This window comes from Piliocolobus tephrosceles, chromosome 14 (genome assembly GCF_002776525.5).
Source record: "Piliocolobus tephrosceles isolate RC106 chromosome 14, ASM277652v3, whole genome shotgun sequence".
NCBI classification, from domain to species: Eukaryota; Metazoa; Chordata; class Mammalia; order Primates; family Cercopithecidae; genus Piliocolobus; species Piliocolobus tephrosceles.
In genome coordinates this window covers 33,349,988-33,375,970 of record NC_045447.1, presented here as the reverse complement: position 1 = coordinate 33,375,970, position 25,983 = coordinate 33,349,988, and the positions used below count along the sequence as shown (strand labels likewise).

Genomic DNA, 25,983 nt, shown 5'->3' with positions numbered 1-25,983 from the left:
GTGAATTTATTGTGCCAGGTCTTATACCAGATCTTTCAGAAAGAGTGGTACCTGGGAATTCATTACTTATTCATTCATTAATTAACATTTGATGAACACCTATTCACTGAGAGTAGATGGGGTGGAGAAAGGCAGAGAAGATAAATAAGTAAATATTACTAAGTGGGGATAATGTTAAGAAGAATAAAACAAACAGAAGGATGAAGACTCTGTGTGTGAAGGAACAATTTTATTTATTTATTTATTTTAAAGAGATAAGGTCTCACTGTGTTGGCCAGGCTGGAGTGTTGTGGCTATTTACAGGTGCTATCATAGTGCACTACAGCCTCAGACTCCTGGCCTCAAGCTATCCTCTTGCCTCAGCCTCTGGAGTAGGTAGGATTACAGGCTCACCACCACGCCAGACAGACGGTGCAATTTTAGATATTGTGGTCAGAGACTTCACTGAGAAGGTGCCATTTGAGTAAAGACCTAAAGAATGTCAGCTCCTTGAGGGCAAGGACTTTTATCTGTTTTATTTGAAGTTGTGTCCCTAGGAACTAGAACAGGGCCTGGCTCATCGTAAGCTCTCAGTAATAATGTGTTGAACGAATGAAAGGAGGTTAGGGAGGGAATCGTGGATAACTTGGGGGAAGAGTGTTTAAGGCAGAGGAAACAGTGCAAAGGCTCTGAGGAAGGAGAGTATCTGGTGAGTTCCTGAAACAACAAAGAGACCAAAGTGGCTACAGCTGAGTGAGCCCCGGGGCGAGAAGAGACAGACAGCTCAGAGGGATAAAAGATATCTCTGGGCCCATTATGAAGGCTGCGGCGTAAGTCAGTGAAATGGAGAGCCACGGCGGGAGTTTGAGCAGAGAAGTGACCAGAATCTGACTTGTGTTTTCATAGCATCATTCTGGATGATGTTGGAGAATAGACAGAAAGAGGCAAGTCCAGAAGCAGGAAGACCAATTAGAAGTCCCCTCCCTCACTGAAATAATCAATATTAGTGCTGGGCACTGTGCAAACTGAAATGAATAAATTCGGGAACCTACCCAGTACAGTGACTTAAATTCTGCTGTGCATCTTAATCTCCTGAAATACTTAGGTTTTAAAAATACAGATTTCAGACCCCACCCCCACCTCCGAAAAATCCTGGTTTCATGGGTTTGGGTTGTGGGTGTTGGGATCCTCCTTCTCCACCTGTGATTATGAAGCAAGCGGTTCCTGAACTCCAGTTAGAGGCTCACTGGGGCTTCATAAGCATCTGATGAATTAACAACGGATACGGACTTTCCCAGGGTTGAATGTGTTGGAGAAGGAGGTTAGTAAGCGGCTCCCCCAGCCCAGGTGGGTAGCAGGACCCCATTACCGCCCCCAAGCCTCACACAAGGCGGGGCTCTCCTTCCTCCCTTGCTCCCTTTCCAGGGCACAAGAGAGGGCTGGTCCCGGGAAGCCAGGGCGCGGGGAGCGGGGAGGAACCAGTGGGAGTCCCTGTCGGGAAGGGGCCCCCGGGCCCCCCCCGGGCCCCCGGGTCCCGCGAGACAAAGGGCGGTGTCCTATAAAGGCGGCTGTGGCGCGGCGGCGCGGCGTCCAGGCGAGGGCGCACACGGCCGGCGAGGGCGACGGCGACGGCGCGGGCTCTTAGCGAGGAGGTGCGTGGACTCCGGGGGGACGTGGGCGCCACCAGGGCCAGGCTCGTGGGCCTGCGGGTCTCTCGCTGAGTCACACTCACCGGGGAGAGCAGGAGTGCGGCCGAGACTTGGTAGCAGCCACTGAGCCAATTCGGTGGGAAGACCCGGGAACCTTCCGCGGGGCAGGGGCGGTGGCTCGGCTCCGGGGGTGCTAGGCCGACTCTCTAGCGTGTTGGCGGGGCCGCGTCGCTTTTATGCGTGATGCCGCGGACCCCCTTATACCGCGCCCGACAGCGGGTCTCCCAGAGCCCTTAAAGGAGCTCGCGCGTCCCTGAGCGACTCCCGGACACCTGGCAGATTCGAAACTTCAGCCACAAGATGCTTTCCTGGACTCCCTAATAATTAGTCATTAGGAAAGGCAATGGTTTGCAAGGGGGAGCAAACGTTATAAAAAGAAAAAGGGAAAGGCCTGGAAGCGAAGCGGACAAGGCAAGAAGGTTGGGCAGGGTATTCGAGGTGCGTCCAGGCTGCACGGTGGAGGGATTGGGTGCATCTTAGAACAGGTGGCTCCCCCAGCGTGAGGCTACTGTGAACGGCGCTGAAGAGCAGAATTCATACTGTGTGCTGCTGATTAAATATATCAACATGCAGAGTTGTGTGAGAAAAGTGACTTGTCTAATATATATGGTGATTTTAAAGGGTATGTGTGTGTATGTGTGATACACACACCGAACTGGCTGCGGCTGGGGAGTGAGACCGAATAGCTAAAAAGGTAGGGAGCCTTTTATGCTTTTAGTTTAGGCACATGTGTATGCTTGATTTTTTTTTTCTTAAATGAGCTTGTATTACTTCTATACTAACTTCAAAAGGCAGAGCTATGCCTCATATTGGAGGTTAAGCACTGTTCCCCAATCTAACTATATAAACCACCCTTCATGGCAAGTATTTTCACTTAATTTCAAGAGAAAGGTGAAAGAAGAGACAAATGCAGCGGACCAAATGCCTGGAAGATAAATTTAAAGCTGAATGAAGAAAGAGCCGTGAGCCTGTGCTGCACCCTTTCTGGTGAACCCGGGCTTCGTGTCCAGGAACCCCTGGCACAAAAAGTAGCAGCTCCTGTTAGGGGCATTGGTCACCTTGCGGGAGTGTGTCCTTCTTTTCTTTGCTAATGTATTACCTTCAGTAGCGACAATATAAACAGAGGATTTATGCGTATTTATGTTCCTGGTGTTTCTACCTGACTTTCCTCCAACCCAGGCATTCTTAACCTGGGGTACCCAACCCGCATCCACCCAGGGCTATAGAGATGGAATTCAGGGGTGCTATGAATTTGGATGGAGAAAAATTACATCTTTACTTCCACTAACCTTTCATTTAAACATAGCATTTCCTTTATTTATGAATGTGGGTAATAAACTGTAGTAGTATTAGCTGTGGTGGTGAATTTGTCACCAATAGAAATCATAGATGCGTGCATTTCATGTCACAGATGTTGCAGATCTTTTGAAAACAATTTACATATCACTTTTTAGAGATTATCGTAATAAGTCTAGTTATTTAATGTGTTAAATATGAAGCACATGTATTGCTATGTTGTATTTTATTTTAATAACTACTAAATATAATTGTTTATTTTCTGTGTCTATGTATTTTAATTTATGGACTTAAAATAATTATTCTGAGATGAGAACCAAAGCCTTTTTACTTTATGTATTTAAAAATCATTGTTCTGAAAATGAATCTTGTCCCTAGGCTTCCCCAGACTCCTAAAAGGGTCCATGGTACAAAAAAGGTTATGAACCCTGACCCGGCAGGAGTCCCCAATGGTGACGTAAATGCATCAATATCCAGGCCTGGGACACAGGCTATACCACTGATTCCCTGTGTGGCCTAAATGCTTCACCTCTGTTTTGGCATCTATCAAACGTTCTCCGATTCTGTGGCATCTAGTCTATTTTTTTTTTTTTTTTTAAGCTCTTACATTACTCTGAGATCACGATTAGCAGCAATCAGTCCTTGCGACTGGAAAAACACTAAATGCAGTTTTCCTTTGATTTAATAAGTACTTCAGTAATTTTCCAGTGACCTCTACTTTGAGCTTTTCCAGCTTGTTAAACCACTGATTTCTGTTTCCCCTTTGGAGAAGGAGACGAACACACTTGAGGATAAATCAACAAGGAATGATTAAGCACCTCCTAGGATGGCAGACTACATTTTAGAAGCCAGTTTTCTCTGTTTTTTTTTTTTTGTTTTGTTTTGTTTTTTTCTGTCTGTTTCTAGTACAATAGGATAGAGCCCTCTTAGAAAATAACACCACAGTTAGTTTATCCTGCCTAATCTTTTTTCCTCCCAGCTTGAAAAAGACCCCCCATGGGACTATGGTTGACTTAGTGAATGAGCTAAACCATCTTTTGACAAGAGAAGCATGAATGTAACTTTGCTGCCACAATCCTGACCAGCGTCAGTGTGAACAAAACTAGATAGCTTTCTACCTTAAAATCCCCTTGATTCAGGTTCAAACTTTTATATTTTAGGTATCCTTGGGTATAGTTCTGACAACACTCAAGTTTTTATTGTAGAACCAAAGGTCAGATTATTCAGAAATTACTTAGGTTAGATAAAAGGCAATGGGGCCAGATATGGTGGCTCATGCCTATAATCCCAGCACTTTGGGAGGCCAACACAGGTGGATCACCTGAGGTTAGCAGTTTGAGACCAGCCTGGCCAACGTGGTGAAAACTCATCTCTACTAAAAATACAAAAAGTAGCTGGGTGTGGTGGCGGGCACCTGCAATCCCAGCTACTTGGTAGGCTGAGGCAGGAGAATCACTTGAATCTGTGTGACGAGGTTGCAGTGAGCCGAGACTACGCCACGGGAGGTAGAGGTTGCAGGGAGCAACAAGATTGGCCACTGCACTCCAGCCTGGGCGACAGGAGCAAAACTCTGTCAAAAAAAAAAAGGAAATGGACGGGGCATTGTAGCATTTCTGAGTAGAATGAGGTCCTGGGGATCACCTGGCCCACCCCTTTCAGTTTTGGAAGGCTACCTGGCCTGTCTGGGAGCCTGCTAGAATGCCTGGTTAGCTGCTGCTTCTCTGCTCCTGCAGTCGCAGTGCTTCCCTCACACGTTAATACAATCAGCCAGCTCCTCAGCACTCAGCAGCAAGCACAATACCTGGCTCGCAGTATAGGCAAATGTTGGTCCCAAAGCTTGGAGTGCATAATATTGTAATTGGTCCATGGGTCCAACTAGGAATGTCTCCAGGGAGAGAGGATGTGGGTGCAGACGGACAGTGGGGGGAGCTGGAAGCCATGCGGTGACCTTGTGCTGCTGTGCTTCCAGTTCACCATGAATTCTCAGCACAGCACTGGACTCTCCAACCCAGACACAAGCAGGAAAGGCAACAAGAAAGGAACTGGGATGGGGAAATGTCTGGGGGGCATAGAGATGATTGAAAAATGCAGTTGGGGCAGTGGTTCGCCCATAATCTCAGCAATTTGGGAGGCTGAGGCAGGAGGATTGCTTGAGCCCAGGAGTTCCAGGCCAGCCTGGGCAGCATAGTGAGACCCTCTCTCTACCAAAAATAGTTTTTTTAAAAAAGAACAAAAAGAAAGAAAAATGCTTTTTTTTGCAACAATGATGCTTCCCATGTGTATAGGGAGGAAATTGCTACATTTATTTAGCATCTATGTGCCAGACACTTTATAATGCATTTCATGTAATCCTCACAAAAGTCCTGCTGGTGGCTGTATCTCCCTCCGTTTTCCAGAGAAGAAAACCGAGGCGTCGGGAAGTTAAACGATAACTAGGATATTGAGAGCAGAGATTCAAAGCTGGGTGTTTCTGCTCTAAAGCCCATAAGCATTTAAAACATTTCTTCTATTATGAAGCAAATAATACATGAATAATTTATTATAAAAATATAAAACAGCTGGGCACAGTGGCTCACGCCGGTGAGCATCTCTATGCCCCCCGGACGTTTCCCCATTCCAGTTCCTTTCTTGTTGCCTTTCCTGCTTGTGTCTGGGTTAGAGAGTCCAGTGCTGTGCTGAGAATAATCCCAGCACTTTGGGAGACCGAGGCGGGCAGATCATGAGGTCAGGAGATCGAAACTGTCCTGGCCAGGATGGTGAAACCCCTTTTCTACCAAAAGTACAAAAAATTAGCTGGACCTAGTGGCGTGCGCCTGTAGTTCCAGCTACCAGGGAGGCTGAGGCAGGAAAATTGCTTGAACCTGGGAGGCAGAAGTTGCAGTGAGCCGAGATTGCACCACTACACTCCAACCTGGCAACAGAGTGAAACTCCGTCTCAAAAAAAAAAAAAAAAAAAAAAAAGATATATATAAAACAATACAAAAAAAGAATAAAACACCACAAGTCTCTCTTTTTTCTCTTCTCCCAATCTACTGTCCTTCCCCAAGGAACCACTGTTGACAGTTTGGCCTGAATCCTTCCAGGTTTTTGCTCTACACACACACACATACACACACTCCCCCATATATTCCTGTAAAGTGAACCAAAAGGGCACATAAACAAAGCTCAGACCTTCTCTAATGCGTGACGACGTCTTCATTAGGAAGAAAATGATAAATTACAACATTTTCTTTTCTCTGTTTTATCTGTAGAGATAATAATTGCAATCATTAATTTTTTTTTTTTTTTTTTTTTGAGACAGTCTCGCTCTGTCACCCAGGCTGGAGTGCAATGGTGCAATCTCAACTCATTGCAACCTCCACCTCCTGGGTTCAAGTGATTCTTCTGGCTCAACCTCCTGATTGGCCCTGACTACAGGCACGCGCCACCACGCCCTGCTAATTTTTTGTATTTTTAGTAGAAATGGAATTTCACCGTGTTGGCCAGGCTGGTCTTGAACTCCTGACCTCAGGTGATCTGGCCCCCTTGGCCTCCCAATGCGCTGGGATTTCTGGTGTGAGCTACTGAGCCCTGCCAATCATTAAATATTTATTGAGCCTTTACTATGCACCAGACACTGAACTAAGGTACTTTATGTGTATCATTTTATGTGTCCTCACAATGATGCAGTACTCCTGAACTGCTCTTTACTTATGAGGCATTTGAAACACAGAGAGGTTAAGTAGATTGCTTAAGGTCACACAGCTAGGGGGAGTAGAAACAACAGCCAAACCAGGGTTCTGGCCTTGGAGCGAGCCTGTGCTCTTGACCACCATGCACATGGTTCCACTGTTGGCTGAGTTATGTGAAGACTCCTGTAGAGTCAGGGCTTGGTGGTAGAAGATCTGACCTGCTCTTTAGAGAGAAATAGGTAAGTAGAGAGTGGGGAGGAAATTCAAGGAACAGAAAATGACACCGTGCAAAAGGGTAGAGTTGGGAATATTCATGAGTCTTTGGAGGAACTAGAAAGGGCCCAGTGCCCAGGGGAGCTGAGCGTGGAGCAGGCAGCAGACCAATAGCAGTAAGCCAAGAACATCAGACTGCCTGGGGCTGGACCTTGGCTTGTTTGCCAGTGCCTCCCAAGTGTTCCTATTAGCACATGTTAATCCAAGCCGCCTGAAAAAAGGGGCCCATGCCTCTAGGAGTGAAAAATGGCCGCATAATGCTTGGCAGTACATGATGATAAACCACTAGACTCGGAAAGGTCATCCAGTGCAGCCCCGAAGAGGCCCAAGTATCTTCTACAGAATATACGCCAAATAACTACTCCCACCTGCCCCTTGTCTTTTCATTTTTGTGAGACTAAACACCCCCACTTCTGTTCTTCATACAACAGGGTTTCAAGACCCTTCATCACTCTGTTCCTGCTCCTCTAAATATAGTCCAGTCTAGATATTTTAGTTCTTACAGAGAGGGGCTGAATCCTCCCAGTGAGGTCCGCCAGCTAACAAGAGAGCTGTATTGTCTTCTCTATTCCAAATTTGATTTTATTAATGAAACCTAGAATCATTTTCTTTTTTTACTTCATTCTGAGAACACACTGTTGGTTCATACTCAACTCTCTGTTGGTGGCCCGGTGTGGTGACTCACGCTTGCAATCCCAGCACTTTGGGAGGCTGAGGCAGGTGGATCACCTGAGATCAGGAGTTTAAGACCAGCCTGGCCAACATGGTGAAACCCCGTCTCTACTAAAAATAGAAAAACTAGCCAGGCATGGTGGCAGGTGCCTATAGTCCCAGCTACTCTGGAGGCTGAGGCAGGAGAATCGCTCAAACCCGGGAGTTGGAGGTTGCAGTGAGCTGAGATCGTGCCATGGCACTCCAGCCTGGGTGACAGAGTGAGATTCCATCTCAAAAAAAGAAAAAAAAGAAAACGAACTTTCTATTGGCCAAATATATTGTATTCACACATAAACTCAATCGATATTGTACCTGATTCTGAACAATCAGGAAGAATTGGTTATGAAGGAAGAAATAGGAGTCTTGGGACAAAGCAATCTTTCAACTGGAGGCTTCAAAACAGCCAGGGAGAAAAAGCTGAAGGGTGTTGTTCTCACCTTCCCCTGTCATCTACTACATTTTTTTCTCTTGTCAAAAAAACCTGAAAATGAGGAAATGAATCACCTAAGCTCTGAGTCAAGAAAATCTAACATCTCAGGTTCTTGGCAGGACATGTGATAACAATCAGGCCTCTTATAAGATACTGGCCCTGAGGGCCCTTTCTCTTTCCATCTCAGGAACTCAAACATGACCAGGAAGATCTTCACAAATACCAGGGAGCGGTGGAGGCAGCAGAATGTCAACAGCGCCTTTGCCAAGCTGAGGAAGCTCATCCCCACTCACCCTCCAGACAAAAAGCTGAGCAAAAATGAAACGCTTCGCCTAGCAATGAGGTATATCAACTTCTTGGTCAAGGTCTTGGGGGAGCAAAGCCTGCAACAGACGGGAGTGCCTGCTCAGGGGAACATTCTGGGGCTCTTCCCTCAAGGACCCCGCCTGCCAGGTCTGGAGGACAGGACTCCGCTTGAGAACTACCAGGTTCCTTCACCTGGCCCAAGCCACCACATTCCTTAGTGTGGCTCTTGGCTATCATCTCCCAGGGCAGCACTTGCTCAGAAGTCACTGTCTGTGGACAGACTTTTGCATGTTCCAGAGCTGACTTGATGATAACTTGTGAAGCATGAATTTTAGCTTCCTGGGAGGTGGCTCAGGCACAGCTGCAGGGAGCTGAAAGGAGCCAGGAGGAATGTCACTTGTGAGCTGTCACCCCCCGAGATGTCAGGTAGAGCCGCCTACCTCTGCCTATTTTAAATCCAGGTTCTGAATAAGACTTTTGGAGAAAAAATTCTAAGTAAAAAAACAAAAATGGTTGAAAATCATTATTTACTCAATGTCTTCAGTTATAAGAAAGAAGTTTTCTCATAACGGATCTCAGATGAATAAGTAGAATATACTGCCTTCAGAACATATTTTAAAGTTTGTTTTGAAAAATGAGATTTGATCAAGGGTGAACAAAATAAATTTAAGATTGATGGGCTGGGCACAGTGGCTCATGCCTGTAATTCCAGCACTTTGGGAGGCTGAGATGGGCAGATCACCTGAGGTCAGGAGTTCGAGACTAGCCTGGCCAACATGGTGAAACCCCATTTCTACTAAAAATACAAAAATGAGCCAGGTGTGGTAGTGTGCACCTGTAATCCCAGCTACTTAGGAGGCTGAGGCATGAGAATCGCTTGAACCTAGGAGGGGGAGGTTGCAGTGAGCCAAGATCATACCACTGCACTCCAGCCTAGGCAACAGAGTGAGACTCAGTCTCAAAAAAAAAAAAAAAAAAAAAAGTTTTCTCATAATGGATCTCAGATGAATGAGAGTAGCAGCATATACTTCCCTCAGAACAGATTTAAAGATGGTTTTGAAAAATGAGATGTATTTAATCAAAGGTGAACAAAATAAATCCTAAGATTGATGAATAGAAAGATAACCCCTGCAGAAACCAACCTGGGAGACTTGCGGGAAAAATCTGTGGAGAAAAGACATCTCCGCCCCCAGCCCGGACTAAGGTGTGGGGATTACAGGAATGCAGCAGAGATATGTGAAACGGTTCTGTGTCCTTTCAACTCTGTGAAAGTGTGAGGTGCTCCTTGTGCTGAGCCATTTGTACATATGTGATTTCTAAAGTCAAATAGTGGATTATATCTGTGAGAGGAAAGGACTGGATAATTTATGTGTTAGAGCTCATAGTTTTCTTATGAAAAACAGTTAGCTGAAGCAAGTTAGCTAAAGCCTTCGTTTCACATGTCATGCATTAAAACGTTTCACTCAGCCTGAACTCCTGCTGATTTAAGACCTGTAAAATTCAATTATGATTATGAAAATCCAAACATTACCATTTAACGACTCATTTAACAGAGAGCTTAGTTTAAACAAAACATTTAGAGTAAACAATAGAAATGTAATACCAGACTCTAATGAACTAATGAATTTGTAATTTGTCTTCTTTGCTATGGAGCATTAGCTGTCTCCAAAAAAAAAAAAAAGTTTTCTCATAATGGATCTTAGATGAATGAGTAGCATATGCTTCCCTCAGCACAGATTTTAAAGTTGGTTTTGAAAAATGAGATGTATTTGATAAAGGGTGATCAAGCTTAATCTTAGGCTGGGAGGACTGGTACCCAACAAGTCAATGAAATAGCACGAGTCTGGCAGAATCCATCACCATATGCCACCCTGATGATACGTGGAGTCAAAGATAAATCCCATAGTTGAACCTGGAATACAAATAATGTCATTTGATTATCTCTGGGACATTTTCTTTCCCCAAAGTTCTTGACAGTACATTGGTTTTAAAACGTTCTGAACCATAGGTAGGAAATTGATGGATTTGAGATTAGGGATTTCCATTGTATACACAATGGAGGAATTTAAATTTCCTGCCACTCAGAAAGAAGGTGTTTTACTTGTGAAAGGTTGAAATGAGCCTCCTTGGTGTGGTGATTGGAAGAAAGCTGGATGAAACTCTTACAATCTCATTCCCCTAAAATAGAAAGGTCATTATGTCATTAAACTCTATACAGCTTTCGTACTTGTAACACAATGCATTTATCTGAACCAGTAAGATTTCCTTCTAGGCCCGTTATTTAAACTGCATTTTGTCAGCTTCCCCACGGACCCAGCATAGTCCAGGGAAACACATAAGCAAAGAGATCAAAATGGTTTCCCTGAATGTGCCTTTTTGTTCCTCACTAGCTTATGTGGACACAAGCTTACCCCCAAATTACCGGGTGATAGTACATTTCAAAGTTTTGATGACAGTTGTCCATTAACATCACTCTCTCATCTGAAATTAAATCAAAATAACACTTTTTGCGGTATTTTTATATCAGCTTTGTTTTAACATGTTGCCAAGGAAAGCGTAGAGTATCTCTTTGCCTAAATATAGGATTTTGCCCCTCTACCCAGGATGAGTCCACTTTTCCGCTTCTGGGGCCATGATCTGTGTCAAAGGGGGCCATGATCTTCTTTGACAAAGAGGGCCTTTCCACTGAAATGTAACAGAGTGCTCCTGAAAAGTCATGAGGAGATCAAGTTCTCATTAACCTATGTGAGGGGGATATCATTTAAAGAAATCTTGCAAGTAATCCTATAATAAATAAATGAACCTTTAAATCATTAATTTATGTAATTCACCTCCTAAATGATTTCTTTTGCCTGCTTGCATTTTTGTACACCAAGTCGTGTTTGGTTAAAGCGACTGTTAAGCCAGGTGTGTTGGCATGTGCCTGTAGTCCCAGCTACGTGGGAGGCTGAGGTGGGAGGACTGCTTGATATTAGAAGTTTGAGGCCAGCCTGAGCAACATGTCTCAAAGAAAAGAAGGAAAGAGAAAAAAAGAAGGTGTCTGTCAAAAGGAAAATATAGTCAATTGTGGACCAAAACCTTGACAAGGTATCCATGAGACTGGAAGCTAACTCAAAAATCATTCTAGATTCTTCTCTGGTGTCCTATACTTAAGGCTTGGTGATGGCAGTAGCAAGAATTTATGATTCAAAAACATTATGGTTCACTGGATGGTACATCCGTTTATAGATCATTTGAGCCCAACAGAATAGTTTCAACAGATTTTATAACTATGCTACTCTGTAACTTAAACAAAAGTGGGGGCGGGCGCCATGGCTCACACCTGTAATCCCAGCACTTTGGGAGGCCGAGGTGGGAGAATCACCTGAAGCCAGGAGTTCGAGACCAGTCCGGACAACATGTTGAAACCCCATCTCTAAAAAAAATTACCTGGGTGTGGTGGCGAGTGCCTGTAATCCCAGCTACTCGGGAGGCTGAGGAGGAAGAATCGCTTGAACCTGAGAGGCGGCGGTTGCAGTGAGCCGAGATGGCACCACTGCACTCCAACAGAGAGCAGACTCCGTCTCAAAAAAAAAAAAAAAAAAAGTGTTTAGTCTGCTATGGACACCACTAGAAACTTCTAGAAACCGGGTATAAACAGGTCCATTGATTCATATAGATCATTTGATGGGCTAATGCCAGTCCCTCATTTTACGGAGGAGAAAATGGTTCTAGAGGGATTTGAAGTGACTTCCAGAGGTTACATGCACAGTTAGTGGAAACCCAGGACCCAGATCCAGTTCTGCAGACACTGTGTTTAGCCTTTCTAGAGCCCTGTTCAGCCACCAAGTATTTTAGGATTGAAAATGAAAAAGCACCTTATCATTATGCTAGTCTCTTTTCAATAGCATTCAGTAATCTTCTTCATATGTCTTTTTACTGAAATTCAATTATTGTACTATATAAAATGTGATTAGATATATCAACCAAAGATTTTATTTGTTGATGTTTTGTGAATTTTTAACCATCGATTATAATTTGTTATTTAACTATTAATTTATTGCAAATAAATTATTTAAGAAAAGAAATTGTTCTTTTCATTTAAAGAAAAATATCATAAATTTACTAAGCACATTCACCCCTTCTCTCATCTTCACAGCCACTATCCTGGCTTTGACACGTCCCCGCCACCTCCCACCAGCTCCCCCATGGTCTTTAGTATAGAAAAAAGCCCAGTATCACCTGAAATCAATCTTCTTCCTCTTCATGTCACTTTTCTCACAGCTCCCTAATGGTCCTTCTCAAATCACGGCTGTAGTCGTATCACTTCTCTGCTACAAAACCTTCAGTATCTTGTCGACCAGATTGAGACAAATGCCATCCCCTAGCAAACCAGGCCCTCTGCAGCCTGGCCCCAGTGTGTCCTTCCCTTCACCCTTCACAATGCCTGTACGTAGTCTGCATGCCAATGAAACTGCTTTACTTAAAGATCCCTGGACATGCCCACTCTTTGCTACTTGTGACTTTACTCCTGTGATGCCAGATGCTTGGATTAATGCCCCCATTCTCACTTGTTCTACTCACCCCTCCACGTGTGCCAAATTCCACATGGCTGATCTTTTTTCTTCTGGTTGGAGTGCAGTGGCACCATCACTGCAGCCTCAAACTCCTGGGCTCAAGGGATCCTCCTGCCTCAGCCTCCTGAGTAGCTGGGACTACAGGTGCATGTCACCACACCTAGCTAATTTTTTTTATTTTTATTTTTTTGTAGAAATGGTTTCACTGTCTTGCTCAGGCTGGTCTCAACCTCTTGGGCTCAAGCAATCTTCCTGCCTTGGCCTCCCAAAGTGAGGGGACTACAGGCATGAGCCACTGCACTGGCCCATGGCTGATCTTAAACACCCTCTCTTACGTGAAGTCCTCCTAGATTTCTACTACTTAATCTAATCTCTCCTTCCTTAGAATCCCCTTATGTGTTTTATGATCCTTACTTCTTCTACCTTATGTTATAGATATCTGTGTGTATTGTTTCCCCTAAAAAGCTAAAATCTGCTTGAGTTCAGGAAGAGTTTCTAATATTTAATCCCTACAGCAGCACTGCAAATGACCCCCACTTTCAAAATGTGAAAACTTACGTCAAGACTGGCTCTGTTAAGAGTACTCTTTTAGCTTTCTCTAAAAGATGACTTTGAAATGAAACTTGAACAGGCTGAATTTTTCTGAGAAACCCAAAGTCTAATACTCTTCTTAAAAGTTAGTTTCTCATAATTCCTATTCAAGGATACCCCTGGCAGCACCTGCCTTATGAGGTTTCATCACCTAAGAATGGCTTTAGATGACCAAAATAAGTATAAGTTATGCACGACTGGCTTTGTCCCTAAAAAGGCAAAGATGAAAGAGCCTGGGAGAATGGACAGCTTAACTGCTGACCCACAGGCCAAAGGTTAGCCAAAAGTCACATCCTTAAATAAAAAGGTCAAAGATAAGGAGGAAATCTAAAAGTCCAATGGCAATGCAAAGTGAAGGATTTAAAGGGCAGGTGTTAGGAAGGGAATGCCAAGGAATGAATGCAGTTAAGGGATTACAGAAAGCAGGGGCAGGGTCTCCTGAATGACACTTGCACTTCTGCACCCATTAAAGTTTACTGTAAACAGAGAAACACTCCATTTTATTTTCTCTTTATTGCTAATGACTTATCACAAAGAGATTTTGAAGAGCACTAGATTTATAGATAAACCTTATGTTTGTAATCTACCAGCTAGCGTTTATTCTAAGAATTTAATTTCCACAGCCAACAATTCCCTGTTAGTCCAATGAAGCAAGCTATTGAATTGTCTTTATTAGTAAGCTTTAAAAACAGAATGTAGTCAATATGCTCATACACTTGAACCTAAGTCATTATCCTGCTAGGAACCTATCAAAAAATAATTGGGCCGGGTACGGTGGCTCACGCCTGTAATCCCAGCACTTTGGGAGGCCGAGTTGGGTGGATCACAAGGTCAAGAGATCGAGACCATCCTGGTCAACATGGTGAAACCCTGTCTCTACTGAAAATTGTGTACATAAGTATCTATTTCACAATTATTTACAACACTTATAAAATTACAATATTAAGAGATAAAATCAAGATTGGCTGAGTGCTTCCTTTTTTATTTTATTTTTACTTATTATTTGTTCTTGGAAATAGGGTCTCACTATATTGCCCAGGCTGGTCTTGAACCCCTGGCCTCAAGTGATCCTCCTGCCTTGGCCTCCCAAAGTGTTGGGATTATAGGCATGAGCCACCACACCCGGCTGGCTGAGTACTTTCTACATGCCGGCACTCTGCCAAGAGCTTCCTGTGTATCAGCTCATCTAATCTTTGTAACAATATTATATTGTTAATATAATATGAGCTATGTTATATTATATGAATATATTATATCAATATCACTGTTCCCATTTTGCAGATAAAGAAACTGAAGTGTAGAAGGTTATCTAACTTGCCCACATTTCCACTGCAGAGCCCGAATTTGACCCTCAGGTTTTTTTGCTCAAAATCACTGCATTCTATAAAGCCAGGGTTACTTTTTACAGATAGCGTTCTGTTTTAACATCAGAATTCTTAATTCTTTTTCATCCTAACCACCTTAATGGAACCTTGTGGACTAGGTATATTACCCAATAATGATATTGGGTAAACAAACACAACCCCTGAAAAAAAAAAAAAAAGCTTCCTATTTAGAAACACCAGGCTGGAGTTGACACCACGATGAGACACCATGAAAAGACCGTCATACTGCGCCAGGCTTGAATGTGATACCTACAGGTACAACTTGTTAGTTCCATGGTCTGGACATGGTGATGTGCCAACTTGACATGGTTTTGTTGTTTTCCAGTCACTGCCTTTAACAAAGCTCTGCCTAGTCTTCCCTTCCCATCCAGTCATGACGTGCTGGGCTAGTCTGGGCCAATTTGAAAGTCCATCTCATCTCCTTCCTACCTCCAACTCCACCCTGGCGCAAGCTTGACCTATGTCTCAAGTGTGTGCGCAGGGTAGGTGCACACTCCCGGGGTGGGAGATCCACTCCTCCACATCTTCTGCTATCCCCCTTTCGCTTTTAGCTCCTCTGGAGTTGGGGAGGAAGGAGGGTTTAAGGAAACGGACAGTGTTTTGTTCACTAGATATGGAATTGCATTCTTGCTCTCTTCATATATTTTTAAGACTTTTTGCATCAGTTCTTTTTAACTAGTGGTATACAAGTACCTGGTTTTAAAAGCCTGAAGAACAGCATAGAACAGCCTCTTGGATTCAACAAGACTCTACCTTGCACATAGTCTCATAGCCATTGAGATCCTCTTTCCACTTTGGAGGAAGTGGAATGTTGTGGTGAAATACCTTGCGTCTGTGCCAGTAGCCAGATCACTGAAGCATATTTTTTGAACCTTTCACTAAATAAATCAAGATTTGATTTACCTTATGGCCTGTATATATGTGTGTATACACATATGTTTGTGTGTGTGCACCTGTTCTCTCTCCGCTGACACCAGAGATGTTACAATTGTGCCCCTCACACCTCATACTGGCAATACACAGAGTATGGATTTTGAAAGAGATGTTGACAGTAAGACAATGGTGACTGAAAAATGCCTGGAAGGGCTGGATAGTCTGTTACATGAGATTGTTTGGTCTATGAGAGAAAGTAGGGGATGTCATATCAGTGAAAGCTACCGGCATTCCCCTTACTCCTTTCAGTTTGGACTAGTGAATGACTAGAGAAGGTAAGAGATGAGGCTCAGGTGGCCTCAGACCCAGGGTCTTGGGTTCTCTTTAACATTCTAGCCAAAGAGGTGGAGAGAATAGAAGATCTACATAATGAGCCAAATCCAGCAGAGAGGAGGAGCCTGGAGCAAGGGCTGTAACCTAGGTGTTCTGGGGATGTTCCCAATCTCATCACCTGGTATGGTAATATTACAGATGGAATATTACCCTAGAGACACCCCCTCCTCAGCTCCTGCTCGACTGAGGGTAACTTTCCCTGCAAAAACTGGCTCCATGGTCAGTTTTTCAGCAGTATGTGGGAGGAGAGCCAGAATGCTCTAATTATTCCTGGATGAGTAGATTTGAAAAGGAAGAAGAGAGAGGGCAACCGAGGACAAAACAATCAAGTAAACAAATGAACAAACAACGCGTTTGCCAAACTGCAGCAGGAAGCCTCTAAAAATCAGTTTTTACCTTGGAACCCTAATCTGGGCAAATGCATTGTGAAATACTCAGGTGTAAAAATTTGTTTTCAGAATACAGTCACATTTATACTTAAAGTGGGGTCTTTTAAAAATTATTATTATACTTCAAGTTCTGGGATACATGTGCAGAATGTGCAGGTTTGTTACACAGGTACACACGCGCCATAGTGATTCGCTGCACCCATGAACCCGTCATCTACATTAGGTATGAAATGGGGTCTTTTTAAGCAAAACTTTAAAAACACCAAACTTTCAAGGTGTAAACATAATTTTCTCCCCTAAGGACTCCTGTTTAAAAAAATAAGTGTGATCTGGTCAGGTTTAAGTCGATGAGCTGTGTAAAAATTTAAAAATCTGTACATCTTATCATGTGTGGGTTATAATTATATTAAATTAAAATGGCCTCAATTCAACTGCAATCTTTTATAAGTTGATGGTGTTTTAAGAGCTATAATTTAAATATTTTAGAAGTAATGTTTAAGATACAATTAAGATGAGAGAGAAAAATGATAATATGCCCAAAAAATGGTTATTGAAAAGTTATTTTCTAAAGCTATTTTTAAAGGAAGGAAAAAGGTAAGATTGGGATTAATAACAAGAGTATTTTTTCTTTTGGAAAATATTTTTGAGTAGATAATTTACTTATATGGTATAAGAATTCAAATTATACTAAAAGATAATTATTGAAAAGTCTTGTTTCTACCTTGTATCTATCAACCCTATCTCCCATCCCTTTTCAGAGTTTAATTATCTTTCAGTAGTTCCTTATGCAAATACAGATGGTTCCCAATTTACAGTGGGTTGAATTAGGATTTTTCAACTTTAAGATGATGAGAAAGTGAAATGCATTCAGTAGAAACAGTACTTTGAGGACCCGTACAACGTTTGTTTTTCACTTTCAGTACAGTATTCAGTAAATTACATAGTAAAGTAAATTACATGTACTTTCAGTACAGTATTCAATAAACAGTCAACACTTTATTTTAAAATCGGCTTTGTGTTAGATGATTTTTGCCCAATACTATTGTTAAGTATCCTGAGTATGTCTTAGGCAAGCTAGGCTAAGTTATGATGTTTGGTAGGTTAAGTGCATTAAATGCATTTTCAACTTAGAATATTTTCAGTTTACAGTGGGTTTATTAAGATGTAATCCTAAATTGAGGAGCATCTGTATAACTCTATATTCTCACGTCCTCCTCTTTTTCACGCCATCTTGCTTTTTCTTTTTTTTCTTTTTCTTTTTCTTTTTTTTTAAGACAGAGTCTTACTCTGTTGACCAGGCTGGAGTGCAGTGGTGTGATCTCGGCTCACTGCAACCTCCACCTCCCGGGCTTAACTAATTCTCCTGCCTCAGCCTCCCAAGTAGCTGGGATTATAGGTGCGCACTACCATACCCAGCTAATTTTTGTATTTTTAGTAGAGATGGGGTTTCGCCGTGTTGGCCAGGCTGGCCTCTAACTCCTGGACTCAAGTGATCTACCTGCCTTTTCCTCCCAAAGTACTGAGCTACCATGCCTGGCCTGCTTTTCTCTGGTAAGACTATAACCTAAAGATCTTCCCAAATCATAGGGAACTTTCTCATTCTTTTTAATATCCGCATGTATTACATCATGTCCATTGTGTTGTTTCCAGTCTTTTGCTGATACTAATGCTGCTGCAATGAATAACCTGTAACACGCGATTTCCCAAGTGGGCAAGTACACCTGTAGAATGAATGCAATCTTAGCAGCAATGTATGGGTGCTCTTGTTTCTGCACAAATTCACCTTCAGGTTATATTGACAATTGCTGGGATACTTGCCAATCTGATAGGTGAAAATGTTGTCTCAAGGTGGTTTTGGTTTTCCTTTTTCTTATTATGAATGAGGCTGACATCATATGTGATAAAAGAAAAACTTCAGCCAAATTAAATTTAAAGGAGCGTAATTGAGCAACGAACAATTTGCAAATCAGGCAGCTTCCCGAGCCAGAGTAGGCTCTGAGGCTCCAGCACAGCCATGTGGTGAAAGATTTATGGACAGAAACAGGAAAGTGACATACAGAAAAGGGAACTGAAGTACAGAAATAGCTGCATTGGTTACAGGTGGGCGTTTGCCTTATTTGAACATGGTTTGAACAGTTGGCCACATTTGATTGGCCAAAACTCGGTGATTGGCACAAGTGTAGGCTATGATGGGTTTACTTGTTAAGGTTCACGATGTACAGAGAAACTTTTAGGCTGAACTTAAAATATGTAAGGAGGCAGCAATATGCTAAACTTGATTTAACATGTTTGTGAGTTATTTGTATTTCTGTTTCTGTGGATGCTCTTAAATGTCCTTTGCCCTTTGTTCCTACTGGGCTGTTGGTCTTTTTTTCTTCCCCAATTTCTAAAAGCTCTTTATCTATGAAGGAGATCAACTCCTTTTCTGTGCTGTGGGCTACAAATATTTTCCCCCAATATTTCATTCATCCTATGACTTTGTTTATGGTATGTGCCATATATTCAAATTTTATTTTAATATAGTACAATTAATCAATTTGATGGTTCTGAATTTTGAGTTGTAGTTAGAAAGTCTTCCTTTACTCTGAGGTTTTTGTTTTTCTGGATTCAGTTTAAAATCTTGCTGTGAGGTCCTATCTTTGAGGCTTCTGATGTAGGAAATGGGGGGCCAGGAGATGCTGAATATTCCCTCTCTTTTAATAAGACTTCTTACGAACTTAAAATTACATTTTTAAAGTAAATTCCAATTGAAAAAAGTATTGCTCCCTCACCACATTCTAAATTTGGCTCTAAAAAAAGGAGTTTCAAAAACGTGCTCCCTGGAACTCTGACACAAGGAAGAGAGAGGACCCTGGGTCCACTAGGTCTTGATAGATGAGTACCCTGTACACTGACCCTTGGCAGGCTGAGCTAAGAGGACACATACCCTTGGGCTGAAACAAAAAAAAAATCCAAAAGAGGAAGGAAACGACAAAAAAAATAAAGTTTCAGTTGACAACAACTGCTTGACAAGTGTGGCCCCGGAGTGAGATTGCTGGGTAGAGGTGAGGCCTAAGTCTCCTGCTACCCACTGCTAGTCCCCAGGGTAACTGGAACCCAGTGAAGGTGTGGCCACGGGAGGGGGAGGGGCTGTCTGATAGCAGCTGTGGTTGTAGATATGGGGAGGGGGATAAATACCATGACCTCTTTCTCTCCTCCCACCTGCTGTTCTGCCACTGCCTTACATTGGCCACAACCAACCAGGGCAGGGAAGCCAGAGTGATGGAGGCTGAGGTGCGTATAGGTAAACCTCCTGGGGCACAGAGCAGGCAGAGCATCTTCACTACCCTCTCCCCCCAAAAAAGAACCAGATAATATATTTTTTTCTTTTTTGCTGAAGTTAATTCTACCTGATGGGTAATAAATTTTAATGAAAGACCTTCTGATAGCTATGGAGATGGATATGGCATATAATATTAATATATTTTCTTGCATTGTTTGGAGAAATCTTATTTGGTCATGGTATTATTTTATTTTCATATACAGACAAATTATGTTCCTCATCTATATCTTAACCATTATAATAAAATATTTCTGAAAAAGTCAAATGTTTCCACAATGAACCTTTACTAAAATCTATATGGGAAAGCACAAAAATAATTTATATCTGCAGAGCGCCTTGTCTGACTAAGGATACCTTGTCCACTTGCTTTTATGCCACTGCCATTCTACCACTCTGTCTCTGTAAGAGGATGCATGAAACACCATGTGTCCACCTGCAGCCTGAGAGAGATATGGGCTGTCAGAGTCAATGAGCTTCCTAGGCCTTCCCCTGACCTGCTTCTTACCCTTTCCTCTGGATATGAGGCCTCCAGATCCCCATCTCACACTGAAGGTGTTCCGAATGCTCACCTTGGCTTCTAGCAGATAGGAAACCATCCTGGCCAACATGGTGAAACCCCATCTCTACTAAAAACACAAAAATTAGCTGGGCATGATGGTGCACGCCTGCAGTCCCAGCTGCTCAGGAGGCTGAGGCAGGAGAATCGCTTGAACCTGGGAGGCAGAGGTTGCGGTGAGCCGAGATTGTGCCATTGCACTCCAGCCTGGGCAACAAGAGCGAAACTCCATCTAAAGAAAAAAATAAAACCAACATAAGAAGAAAGTATTTTTCTACCTGCCTTCCCAGACTAAATTTCTTCCCTAGGCTCCAGAGCTTCTGAAAACAACCTTGCAGTGTCTCCTTCATCCCTCTCTAAGAGGCTTTATGGCTCTAGGCTCCAGGGGGAAAGATGCCCCATCACAGAAGTTGAGAAGGATGGATGAACTGGGAAAACAGCAGAGGAAACAGAGCAAAGACACCCTTTGGGACTAGAAAACACCTTGTACTGTGCTTGGGTATCAGGATACACCTTTTTGTACAGACAACATATATGTATCTAAGTATGGCAAGTTTTATCTGGGGAAAGAGTCAAAATATAAACACTTCAAGGAAGTGTTTCATATTCATCGCATGCCTATTACTGATAGTTTATAAAAGTTATCTTTAATCCTTCTAACAACCATTAAATGGAGGTATTTGCTCCAGCTTACGGTTTGGGAAATTGCGGCTTAAAAAAGTTTTAAGAGGCAAACTTCAAATCACACAGCTAACAGCAAGGCAGGCTCTGAGCTCATGTCTGCCTTCAGCAAAGGTCAAATTTATTTTAATATGTTCTTTTGCCTCTAAGAAAGAAACTTCCTGTGAGATAAATGCTAACTGCAGGCAGGCAATGATGGAAATAAAGAAAAAAAAAATGCATAGATTAATTTGGTTGGTGGTCTGAGTTTTCTACCCAGAAGAATTCTTTGGTAAGGAAAAATTATCCAAAAGAAGTGATGGGGATGTCTGTTGCTCGCAGCATTTAAATTACTTTAAATGACACTTAGGAAGATATCTCAGCAGAAGCAAGCCATCTCTAGCTGGAAGTGATTCCTTTTCTTCTGCACCTGACCTTAGAGGTAAATCTTGTCACAGATCAGGCCTAACCTATGGCTTCCTTTCGGTCCCATAGAGTTAAACATATTTTATGTTCCCTGAGAATCATGGAAACATTCTCAGTCCTCAGAAAGTGCAGGGACTTCTGTGTCTCAGGGCTTCTCCATATTTTTGGGGGGCGGGTGGGGGTTGGGGGAAATAGTCTTTTTTCAACTAAGAATGGTAAAAGAAATGACTTGCTTGAAATGCCACATTTACTTCACATGAAAACTTTGATCAAACCCATAAACAGTCTATAGCAGAGAAAGGTGCACCCAGTCAAAAATGTTCCTGTGTCACCTCCTCTAACAAGTGGATTGCTGGGTTTTTCTTTGGTGGTTTTAAAAGTACACCTTACCCAAAGGCCTAAAACAACTACCATCGCCTGGCTTTTCTTTTTCCAGAAATAAAGGAAAGAGACGGAAGTCCCATTCAGAAAGTACTGAAATCAAACATCCAATGGACATTATTCCCTGCAAGTAAACCCCTTATCAGTCTCTTGCAGAGATTCTAAAACGTTATCTCGATAGACCAGATTATGAGGCTGACCCACTCTCAATGCTGAGTAGGAATCAAACGGACATTCTTCTCTGTCAGCAACCCCTGCTTTGCCAATCCGGATAAATCAATTAATGGGATGCAGAGCTGCTGTCTTGCTTTTCTCTTCCCCATGCTTACCTCCCTGAGCTCCCCCGGACTCCTCAGTCCCCTGTTTAATACCATCTAAGAGTCCTTATTTACAAGAGGGCTTGTGCAGGTGCAAGCTTTCAGGCCAGCAGCACAGGAGCGATTGCCCGCCCTCCCTCCCCTTCTATCCTCCAGGCTCCCCTCTTTGTGAGACACTTTTTTCTTTTCTCTGCTTTTCAGACCAAAGACGCCCCTCAGCAGCTAATCTAATCGGATTATGCTAATTTGTACTTCATGAACCTAAACAGCATAACTAGATCTGCAGAGGGCTAAGGCCAGGAAGAGAGGGACAATGACTTTGTCAGTAAACCTACCCCCAAAAAAGTGCAAAAAGAATGTATGTCCTGTGTTTAGCCACACAAAGCTGCTCCTCTGGGAAGCCTACAGAGCTCTTGACAATTTAGAGTGCTCAGGAGCAGTCTATGTTCAGAACAGAAAAGGCGGCACAGCGAAGGCACAATAAAGACCACAATGGCAAGGCTGTTTCTCCCTGTGAAAAAGTAAGGCCCCTCTTCTTCCTCTTGCCAATTTACTGACTTTCACCTCTTAGCTAATCAATTCGTAAATTTGGAAGCTGAAGTCAGGTGGTACAATTCGACAAATATTTATTGGCATCTACTACCTGTCAAGGACTACACTCGGTGCTATGGGATGCACAAAGTTGTCTAAGACTTGGTTCTTGCCCTTCAGAATTTATACTCTGATATTTCCTTATCAGATACATCCTTTTTCTAGGTACAGAAATTAGAAAACACCTCAATAGGGTGATTGCAGTTCCTGTATTCTGTCTGCCTCATGTTGGCTGACTCTGCTAGTCATTTTCCGTAATCTTCCACAGATGGTTTTGATGATTATTTTTAGGTTTTTTTTCTTTTCTTTTCTTTTTTGGTTTTGTTTTGTTTTGAGACAAGGTCTCACTCTGCCACCCAGGCTGGAGTACCATGGCACAATCATGGCTCACTGCAGCCTCAAATTCCTGGGCTCAAGCAATCCTCCTGCCTCAGCCTTCCTAATAGCTGGGACTGTAAGTGTGTGCCACCTAGTGCAGCTAATTTATTTTTATTTTTTGTAGAGACAGGGTCTCGCTATATTGCCCAGGCTGGTCTCAAACTTCTGGGCTCGAGGAATCCTCCTGCCTTGGCCTCCCGAAGTGCTGGGATTACAGATGTTAGCCACTGCACCCAGCATCACAGATAGTTTTTAAAGATAATGTATGTTCATACAAAGCTTTATATTTTATCAAAATATATATGTATATAGTGTAATTTTCATAACAGACTATGAGATAAATAAAACTGGTATTTTCAACCCCATTTTGAAGTCTCAAAACTGAGACTTCGAGATATTAAGTGGCTCCTCCAAGAGAAATCCTCCAGTTACCAATTGGACTTCTGATTCCAAAGCTAGTGTTCCCTGTCCTCTCAGTATGCTACCTCACATAAGGCTGGAGGGGACCTTACAAGGTCAGCAAGTCGGTTCTCATGCATATGAGTAGGACTATACACAAAATATTAAAAAGTTTACACTAATAGCCTTTAAGAAGCCTGCATGCATTGTGAAATTGGAGAACTGACCCTCTTCCCCATGAGGCTCTTGATGTCCTCGGTGGTTGGCACGCAGTACTTTTGCTAATTAGTTTCTAAGCAGGCTATACCCTTGGATGATGAAGCCCAAGCAGTTGAAGACACCTTCCCTGGAGATTGTCTGCCACACGCCTGTCTCTGTCACAGCTGGCAGTGGAACGCACCTTTCTCTTATCCAGAGGACTCGTTCCCTCTGGGTCTCTCACTGAGCTCCTGCTTCTAATCTGAGAGACTTTCGTCATTCACAGTCCATTTACAGAGCTGAAAAGATTCACTACCCTGAAATTAATGAATTACTGAGGCCTTCTCGGTCAGATGCTCATTTTGCCACACCTTCCTTTCCACCACCCCTGAAATAGTTTAAGCAGACAGCAACAATTATGCAGCAATGATTAGTTTCTGTCAACAGAAGAAAAGGAGGGCATTTTTTCATCTCTGTTTTCTCCCTTTTAAAGCTAAAGAACATCCTTATGAATTCTCATAGCTTCAGTTGCTCATTTGGGATGAGAAGTGGAAGGGCAGAGGGTTGGAGGTGGAAGACTTTAGATAAATTTAAATAAATAATTTCTTAACACTAAAATATCCTTATTCAACTCACAATTGCCTTAGGGTAGCTTGTCTGGAAAGTTTCCACTAATAGTTTTAACTCAATTTTCTTAGATGGTTAATTATTACAGATCAATTTCAGACTTTCTTTTACTACTAGCAATCTAAACAATAATGAATATTTAAACACTTTAACCTTGGTGTTAATTTTGCTGTGGATGGCTTTCTTTTGCTGATGTAATGCTGCCCTGTTGGATTTTTGTGCTCCATCCACATTCTTTTGCCAAATTATCATAATGGGCTAAGGACTAAGGGTTAGGGTGGATGTGGGCTGCAGTGTAGATGATTTGCCAAACCAACTACCTTGACCACATTCAAATTAATTATCATAGACATTGCTCTGTGAGTAAGATGATTTGTTTGTGAAAACTGTAGTGATATAGTTTTTTTTAACCTAGAGGATTTTTAAAAATCTGGCTAACATTTAAAAAAATCCCTGATGAATAGAAAATATTTGTACTGTATAAGGTTAGGTAAGACCTACTAATAAACATTATTATTATGCTAGAAAATGTATTACTGAATCTATTCTGACAGCTTTTTCCCTTTTGTGTTGTTTAGATTCCAGGATTCTCCATAGGCAGAGTCTAGCTGATCCCTGATGTAGAATACCATGGTCAACTATCCTCTGAACCCCAGTTATACAGTAGAGTGCAGTCTCTAATAGCTGCTGCTACTGTTAGTGTAATACAGACCAAACGAAGAATGGAAAGGAGTTATATGTCGGGCTAGAATAGGCAGGATGCCAAAAACCAAGCCCAAATAGCTTTGGGTGTTTTGCCTAGGATCAGTTTCTAGGGTAACACAACAGGAATTCCCACATACAAATGCAACGTAAGAATCAAAGTCCACTGTCACCTCTGGGATTAAAGCCAGAGAAAGTTAACAAACAGAAAAGACAAGACGGTTACCAGATCCAGTGGTTTGGTTTGTTGGGGCTTCTTATAAAGACATGGGGTATCATCTCTGTGACTGTCCTTCATTATTTATAATGACACAGCTCTCTGGACTGGTGTGTGACAGTGGCTTCCCACTATGGCATTCTTTCCCCCAACTTTGTACTAGGTGTCTAGTCAGAGTAGTGCTGGTCTTTGGACTTTGCAGGAAGGTGGCTGTGGAAAGATGCCACATGTTTGAGGTATTGCAGAAGTGGGGGGCAACTTTTCAGTTTCACTCATTGACCTTTTCCCCAGCTCCCGATCCCCACCCACTAAACACTGCAATTGCCCTGATGTCAGAGGGAGTCCTTGAGCTCTTTCTTCCTCATTCTGAAAAATATAAAAGTTTATCTGCTTTCTGAGCCTAGTCTTTGGTAGATGCATATGCCATGGACCAGGGACCAGTATACCAATGAATATAGCGGTGGGCCTCAGAGATTCCCAATATGATGCTGGGGGAGGGGATATTTGGGGTGCTTGAGCCCATGCTTTTGTGGTTAGATATATAAACAAAAACAAGAGAAGGAGACTGTTCTATGGAGTAGTCCTTCATATGGTGGCCACCTTGCCTGCACGACACCTGTTCTTCCACCTACTTAATGCAGAAA

The 25,983-nt window shown here is 42.6% G+C and overlaps 1 protein-coding gene across 1 annotated transcript; it reads left to right on the top strand.

Annotated features, from left to right (window-relative positions):
• The first annotated feature begins 1,611 nt into the window (after positions 1-1,611).
• TAL2 (TAL bHLH transcription factor 2) lies at positions 1,612-8,874 on the top strand. Its single transcript, XM_023201370.1, has 2 exons — positions 1,612-1,631; positions 8,260-8,874. Exon 2 carries the CDS (start codon positions 8,270-8,272, stop codon positions 8,594-8,596), a length of 327 nt encoding a protein of 108 aa, XP_023057138.1. The 5' UTR covers positions 1,612-1,631; positions 8,260-8,269; the 3' UTR covers positions 8,597-8,874.
• The last annotated feature ends 17,109 nt before the right edge of the window (positions 8,875-25,983 follow it).